The 8,860-nt window shown below is 41.1% G+C and overlaps 1 protein-coding gene across 4 annotated transcripts in view; it reads right to left on the reverse strand.

The window, feature by feature from the left end:
• Positions 1-4,952: 4,952 nt before the first annotated feature.
• LOC120554685 (transcriptional-regulating factor 1-like) overlaps positions 4,953-8,860 on the reverse strand; it is a 17,697-nt gene continuing 13,789 nt past the window's right edge. For all 4 annotated transcript variants that reach the window (XM_039793698.1, XM_039793700.1, XM_039793697.1 and 1 more), the window contains one exon: positions 4,953-5,099. In XM_039793698.1, coding sequence (XP_039649632.1) covers positions 5,064-5,099 — 36 coding nt within the window. In that variant the 3' untranslated portion in view covers positions 4,953-5,063. The remainder of the gene's footprint in view (positions 5,100-8,860) is intronic.

An 8,860-nucleotide genomic window follows, 5' to 3' on the forward strand; every position in this document is an offset into this window, starting at 1 on the left:
GTGTGTGTGTGTGTGCGTGGGTCTGTGTGTGTCTGTGTGTGTGTGTATCTTGTACTACAAATTCATGTCATTTTATTGTTTTATTAAGATTATATTGATAGTTTTTATGTGAAGAGAGGGCCAGGGCAAAGCACATTTCATTGCATTCTCTTTGTACTTTGTACTTTTAAATGCACATGACAATACACTTGAACTTGAACTTATTATGGTCTGTTTCTGCCTGTTGACTCATTAAAGGAGCGCTCTAGATTTTGGGGGACTCGTCCGGCGCCACAAACGCTACTGCTTGAGGCTGCTGCATGTCATGATGATACTCGTCTAACATCATTTTCTATAAAAGTGAAGGTTTTGTCGCTTCCCGTGTGTGTGTGTTTGTGTGTGTGTGTGTGTGTGTGTCTGTGTCTGTGTGTGTGTCTGTGTGTAGGGCTTTTCCGATATACTAATCTCACGATGCGATACGATACACAATATTCGGCTCACAATACGATATATATCACGTTATTCAGCCAATGATACGATTCGATACAGTTCGATATAATTCAATCCACTTACATCATTTTCTAAAAGATTTAAAGGGGACAGAGTGATTTTGTTGACATCTTGTGAGTGTTCCATTTACTTGGATTTAATTAATTGAACTGAAAACTAAAAACATAAATTACACAATATATGTCTCTGACTGGATAGAGAGTCTACAAAATGAATCAAAGATGTGTTGAGAAAATGAGTTCCATTTATTGAAACAGTGCAAACTGTAGCTTACCAGCCTTTGAAAAGTAAATAAAGTGCAGTATTGCAATTATCAATGGAGAGTTAAAAAGTGCAGCAAGTGGCCTGTTCTGAACAGTTTCTTTGACAGCTTTTTTAGCTTGACACTGAACATATGAGGTAGCCAGTCTAGATACCAGGTAAGTGAAAATAGTACCATGGCTTCTCCAAAACATCCAATCATTCAAGTCACTAAGAAGAACATTTAAACATTTAACTTAAAATGTACCCGTCTTAGCCAAGTAGCTTAAGGCCTGTAGGCCTACAAGTATGTGAGGTAGCCAGTCTAGCCAGCAGAAAAGTAAAATAAACCATGGCAGCCAGCCAATAATTCAAGTCCATAGGAGCAACATTTAAGCCAACTTAAAATTTTACCCATCTTAGCAGAGTAGCTTAAGGCCTTAAGTGAACACTAAACAGAAACTCTCCTCTCCACATAACTGCAGACCAAGTGATCTACATTGTCTTCAGATTTTTGTTCATGAATAGAATCTGATCAACGTGCTCTGGGAGAAGTGCACTTCTCTGAGCAGTGATGATATCTCTGGCGGAGAAAAAAGACCCTCTCTGAGGAAACACTAGTGCCAGGGATACAGAGGTACCTTTTAGCAAGTTGTGACAAGAGTGGATACTGATACTAGTGCTCCTTCCACCAGACCAGTGGATCTTCTTTCACTTCCAGGAGATCTGCCTCCTTGTAGCGGGTCATCTGCTCCTTGGCCTCATCCTCTTGGGTATTTTTCTTGGATCGTGCCGCACCACCACCGTATCATTCACCAAGGCAGCTAGTGGACAAGACGGCCTTGGATTCCTGGGTGGAGGACGCTGACCTTCAAATAAATAAACAATAAAAACAAAAACACATTACTTCTAGTTAAGCACATTCCATAATTCCTACACAGAGCTTCAGACAACACAGTGCGCTTCACTGGATAACAATGGGTGATACTGACCTTGACTGCTCTCTCCTTCCATGAATTGCTCTCCTTCATCTACAGCGTCTTCATCTTCTTTAGATGCCATCCCCTGATCATCAGCACGAGCATTTGCTGTCCCCTCTTTATCCACACTCCAAAGTGACTAAATTAAATGTCAACATGAAATGAAATTCATGAGCTTTTATTGTATAAATCTTTTAATTACTATATTTAATATATGCCTTTAAACCTGTTAATATTATATTATTTATGCTTTTTAAACTATTTAATATTTATTTATTTTAAACTGTGAACGTTGTAGGATTTGCCTTTTAAACTTTGAACAATGTATTATTTAGGCCTATGCTTACTCTCGCCAGGAGATGGCGGATAGGTTACAAGGCCAAAGGTTAAACCTAGCAGTACCATCACTGCCTTACCTCTGATGGCTGCATGCTCAGTCTTGCAGCCTCTACAATCAGTCCATCATAAACTTCCTGTGTTTCATTTTCAGTCAGGAAGGGAAGACTTTTGAATCTTGCATCCATCGCTGAACATGCATGGAGAGTTGCCTTGAGGTCAATGTACCTCTTCTGAAGATCCCCAGCCATGGCGGCAGGCAGCCTTAATCTCTTTTATGACTGCAGATTCATCTTTGATCGGTTTCAGTCCGTTGATGAGTGTGTCCTGGAGGGGTGCGACAACTGACAGTGTGGGGGTCTTCTCCTTGGACATGTACTGTGTAGCCTCCTTCATGGGCTTCAGCGCGCTGGCTACTTCTTCAGCTGTTGTCATGTCTGACTCAGTCAGTGTGCACAGATTCTTCTCGGTCTTCCTGACTTCACTCGAGAGCAGGGCTGCGGAGATGGCCGGTTGTTGCTCCAGGAATCTTTCCAACATGTCATGCGCACTATTCCTTTATTCCACCTTTATTAAAACAAATAACTTACGTACAGACCATAATCCATACACACTACATACATTACACAGATGTTTTAAATGACAAAACAAATTAGTAATACAAAACAAAATAAACTATTGAAAAGTAACCACATCCGTCATCAGCCTGTCAAGTCAAGTTTGAAAATACAGTACAATATCATATTAAGATGGTACAAACCTCTAAGAGCAACCAAAGGCCATTGAGAACAAATATGTTTTGAGATGTGTTTTAAAACTGTCAATGGAGGAAAGGCACGATCTCCCTTACCCCCTAACCTCGATCAAGGAACAGTTAAAAATAATTGATTCGAGGATCTAAGAGGCCTGGAATTGGAGTAGGGGCTGAGGCGTTCTGAAATATACTGAGGAGCCTGTACACGAATGGCTTTAAAAACAAATAAAAGAATCTCAAAATCAATCCTGTATTTAATAGGTAGCCAATGCAGGGATGCCAGAATCAGTGAGATGCTTTCTCTTTTCCTTGTGCCAGTCAGAAGTCTCGCTGCAGCATTTTTCACCAGCTGCAGGCGATACAAAGAGGAATGGCCAATACCCATATACAGAGAGTTGCAATAATCCAACCTGGAGGAGATTAATGCAATGGTGAAAGTCTTCATGTCATCATGTGCTCTGGTAGTCATAGAAGCCTCTGTTTCTCTTTCAGCATGTGGTTGGCTGTGGTGCTCCGTCTAAAGAAATTCACAATGTGTCTCACCCTTCCCAGCAGGCGTGCGACTGCTGTGATTTTGAGGGCACGTTGTGCAGCCAGATTTAGTGTTTGAGCATAGCATTTGACATGAAGTGTGAATGCTGCCTTCTCAGCTGCGATTGTCATATTTGACGCGTTGTCAGTGACGATTACTGGATCCTTTTCTGTGATTCCCCACTCAGCGAGGGCCTTTCTTAGATGTTCTGCCAGGTTGTTTCCAGTGTGGCTCTCGGGCATGTCCCTCGTTTGTAAAACATACATAACGAGCTCCCATTCCTCGTTGATAAAAGTGGGCCGTGATGGTGACATATGCGTCAGTTGTGCGCGAGGTCCAGCCGTCGCACGTCAGGGCAACTCTCTCTCGAGATAGAGCCTTACTTTCTTTTTTGATACAGAGGAGTATTCACCACTGTTACCTTTCTCCGCCATGTTTCATTCATAAAACAGTGATGCCGTAGCGGCAGGAAAGACAAGGATACAACTAAATATATAGTTTTCATACAGACTTTTGTATAAATTATATATTCTAGTGTATTATCATAATTTGTTTAACATGTGCAAATATTTTTTTTTTTTTACCTCAACCTCAAACCAGATAAAGACTTGCCTGAGACCCTGTGATCTTTGCCGCCCCCTGGGCCCGGACCGGTTGGAAACCACTGCCATAGAGGCAGGCAGATTTGTATTATAAAGGCCAGTTATTTCATGGATCATCCTGATAAAGTTCCCCTGGCCTTTGGAATTAAAATTGCCCCCCACATCATCACATACCCTTCACCATACCCCCCATCATCACATACCCTTCACCATACCCCCACATCATCACATACCCTTCACCATACCCCCACATCATCACATACCCTTCACCATACCCCCCATCATCACATACCCTTCACCATACCCCCACATCATTACTTACCCTTCACCATACCTAGAGATTGGCATGGGGTACTTTCCATAAAATCATCTCTCAATACAAATCAAACCAGCTATTAGGTTAACTGACATAAAACCATGCCAATCTCTATGTGTCTGTGTGTGTCTGTTTGTGTGTGTGTATATGTGTGTGTGTGTGTATATATGTATATGTGTGTGTGTGTGTTTGTGTGCGTGTTTCTCTGTGTGTGTGTGTGTCTGTTTGTGTGTGTGGTTGTGTGAGTGTGTGTGTGTATGTATGTATGTATATGTGTGTGTATGTGTGTTTCTCTGTGTGTGTGTGTGTATGTGTTTGTGTGTGTCTATGTGTGTGTGTTTGTGTATGTGTGTGTGTGTGTGTGTGTGTGTGTGTGTGTGTGTGTGTGTGTGTGTGTGATGTTTACGAGCCAAATTAGGAAGAATGAAAGATGAGTTGGGAGAGTTCCAGAACATTGATAATATCACCATAGCAACTAAACTAACTTTACCAAAACATGACTTCTTTATCTCATCATTAGAGGAAACTTTGCAGCATCAGCTCTCTATCCAGTAATCAATGTCCTTACATGACTCTAAAACCACAGAGGCTTATGTGTCTTCACACCTTATTCAGAGATAAGAGAGAGGGGTGTGTGTGTGTGTGTGGTGGAGTAAAAGTAAAAAGTAAGAAATAAAATTAATAAAACAAAAAAATGTACATATTTAAGCGTGTTTGTTTTGTCTCTTTTATTGACGTTTTTGTGGCTTTTCTTTACAACTAACATGTACAGTCTATCTTTGTGTTGTTAGTAGTGTGTTACTCCAGCAGATGTTCAGGATGCATCAGGAGATCTGGACGACCTTCGACCCTGGAACAAAAACACACAGATACGAGGATTAATAACTTAAAGGGTAACTCAATCAGGTTTTTGTGTCTAAGTGACTGATGGGAATAACAATCTTTGACATCGGTCCAACACCAAACCCACCAGACTCCTTGTAAATATCATCGTAAAACACACTTCATTCAAAGTGGACAGAAACTAAATAAAACTACCAAAAGCCGTCTTGGTTCATCTTTCCACTGTTCCAACAATCACCACTCTGGTTTGGTTGAAATAAACCCTTAATTCACCCATTTACATGTGGAGATATGCTGGCTCTATACACGCTAAAAGTCCTGATTATTTACATGGAGTCTGGTGGAGATATGCTGGCTCTATACACCCTAAAAATCCTGATTATTTACATGCAGTCTGGTGGAGATATTCTGGCTCTATACACGCTAAAAGTCCTGATTATTTACATGGAGTCTGGTGGAGATATGCTGGCTCTATACACACTAAAAGTCTTGATTATTTACAAGGAGTCTGGTGGGTTTGGTGAGGGGGATTTCGGGGCTGTTTCATGTTAAACTAAAAGGTCTATCTCTGTAGGGATCCATCCCATAATGTCATCTTAGAATAATGACCTGAGTCTATCAGCGGCAACAACAAAACTTTTAGTGGATGCTAACCAGGGGCGGATCTAAAGGGGAGCCTTGCCACCTCAGCTGCCCCCCTAACTTTGGTGTTCCAAAAACTGAACTTGTAAAAACAACCCACCATGTCCACAGGCTTCTCAAAACAGTGAACTAAACAATACATTTACCAAATGTGAACAATTTAATTTTTAATTTTAAATGTATTATTAGCCCCCTGCCCCTCAAATACTTAGCTACGTCCCTGATTCAAACGTGCAAGCAGCGTTCGCTCAGTCTGGCTCACACACAGTGAGTGGGCTGCGGTGTGGTGGCCCTGCAACCGACTGAGCTGCCCCCCCCCCAGAGCCTCTGAAGGTGAAGTCAGTTTCCCCAGGTGAAATTTAAACACACATGTTTAAAGTTACATTTGTAATGAATGTATTGTATGCTAAAGACGATTCAGCATCAGCAAAAACAGCGAGTCTATTACGTTAGCCAAAAGTCAAATCACTCCCTCGTGATTTGTAAGAGCACTCTGCCCTCTCATTAGTTTTGATTTTAGTAAAGACAAGAACAGCTTAATATAAAATCTTGTTTGTATCCATAACGTTAGTGATGGTCACCATTTCGCCGACGTTACGTTACAACACACAATACAGTGTCAGTTGGGAGATGATCATTTTTATTTGATTAGCTAAGCAGTCCTATAAAATCCACTTACTCTTACATATCACAGCAATAATGCTGCACAAATTAAACCAGGTTACAACTGGGGAAAAAACAAATACAATAGGATTAAGTATCCTAAACATAACTGGTGTGTGCATGTGATAAATCTTTCTGATTTTATATTTGTTATACTTATTAGTTACAAGGCCCTACAGTTTAATGTAATACAAGAATAACCACAGCTTTTTCAATATCGACTTTTGCAGGCCTGAGTAGCTGAAGAAATTAGCTGGAGCCTAAACATGAAAAGGAAGGGTAAAGGTGGGGATATTGCCAACTTTTTTGCTAAGAAAATTCAAAGAAGTACACAGGAGTTAGAGAATGAGGGAAATGAAGGATAAGGCAGTAAACTGGAGAGACCACAGAGGGTCAGAGCAGGAGAAGACCACAGAAGGAGATGAGGAAATAAGTGAAGGAGATGAGGAAAAAGAAGAATAGTGAGGGATGAAGAGGAGGCTCCAGATTCAGAGAGAGGGACAGATTCAGAGAGTGATCAGGAGGAGGCAGATGAAGATGACAGGGAGGAAGAGGCCTGCAGTTACCCCTGGACCATATGGTACGTTTAAATTTTTCGTCCATATAAATTGCCGTACAGTAGGATAATATGTAATGTCACTTATATGCATATATAGGTATATTCATTCCCATCATAGACTCAATGATCAATGAGGTTCAATGACTTCTTAAAAGAAAATTTGGGTTTAGTTAGTGGCTGAGGAATATGGCTCTGAAAAGTATTAAAAGTATTTCAAAGTATTTTTGTGTTTGTTTGGTTACAGCAATTCACATATAGGGATTCCCAGGTACCGTCTACCCATGCCGCCCTGCCAAGACCTCTTGCCCCCCCTTTGCCACCCCATATAAAATGTTCAAGATCCGAAACTGACACTAACTGACAGAAACTCTTGTTGTTGGTCTTGACTAGAGTGTGTTTGTATGTGTGTGTGTGTGTGTGTGTGTGTGTGTGTGTGTGTGCTGGTGTGGTGTGTGTGTGTGTATGTGGTGCCGGCGTGTGGGTGTGTGTGTATCTCTGTGTATCTCTGTGTGTCTCTGTGTGTCTGTGTGTCTGTGTGTGTGTGTGTGTGTGTGTGTGTGTGTGTGTGTGTGTGTGTGTGTGTCTGTGTGTGTGTGTGTGTCTGTGTGTGATGTTTATGAGCCAAATGAACGAGAATCAGTTACTTTGAAAGATGAGTTGTACTGAGAGTTCTAGAACATTGATAATATCGCCATAGCAACTAAACTAACTTTACCAAAACATAACTTATTTATCTCATCATCAGAGTAAATGTTGCAGCATCAGCTCTCTATGCAGTAATCAATGTCCTACACAGCCATGAAATTCCATTCGCCAAACCCACTAGACTCCATGTAAATAATCTGGACTTTTAGTGTGTATAGAGCCAGCATATCTCCACCAGACTCCATGTAAATAATCAGGACTTTTATCATCGTAAAACACACTTCATTCAAAGTGGACAGAAACTAAATAAAACTACCAAAAGCCATCTTAAGCCCTATTCGCACGGGATAAGTATTACCTGGTGACCTCCAGTCATTTGTAATAATCGCGGAGGTTGTCTGTGATCTTAATCCCGTGCGAATCTGTCATGTCTGTAATTTGTAAAGTAATAATTCCCCCGCAAATGACCTACCATATTTCGCCGAAAACGGAGGTCCTGTGATAATATTAGTCCCGGCAGCGATCCGGCATCTCTGTGATTTGGGGTCTAACTGGCTGCGTTGTCAATTATAAATGAAAAGTTTTGACATCATATCCGGGGGATAATGTCTGTAAATTTGAGTAAAATACAGACTTCAGTTATCCCGTGTGAATGCGCCAGATGAAATACAGACGTGTGGGGGTAATTTATAAACTACAAGAGCTCCCCAGGTAATACTTATCCCGTGCGAATAGGGCTTTAGTTCATCTTTCCACTGTTCCAAACATCACCACTCTGGTTTGGTTGAAATTAACCCTTAATTCAACCATTTACATGTGGAGATATGCTGGCTCTATACACGCTAAAAGTCCTGATTATTTACATGGAGTCTGGTGGGTTTGGTGATGGTGATTTCGGGGCTGTTTCATGTTAAACTTAAAGGATCTTACTCTTTAACTAACAGGTCTATCTCTGTAGGGATCCATCCCATAATGTTGTCACACACTTAGAATAATAACCTGAGCCTGTCAGGGGCAACAACAGAACTTTTAGTGGACGCTAACTGACAGAAACTCGCTTTTTTAAATTGTTGGTCTTGACTAATGTGTGTGTCTTTGTCTGCTTGTGTATGTGCATGTGTGTGTGTGTGTGTGTGTGTGTGTGTGTCTGTATGTGTTTGCATGTGTCTGTGTGGGTGTGCATGTGTCTGTGTGTTTGTGTGTCTCTATGTGTGTGCATGTTTCTGTGTGTATGTGTGTGTGCATGTATGTGTGTATGT

Source organism: Perca fluviatilis, chromosome 24, assembly GCF_010015445.1.
Source record: "Perca fluviatilis chromosome 24, GENO_Pfluv_1.0, whole genome shotgun sequence".
Taxonomy (NCBI): Eukaryota; Metazoa; Chordata; class Actinopteri; order Perciformes; family Percidae; genus Perca; species Perca fluviatilis.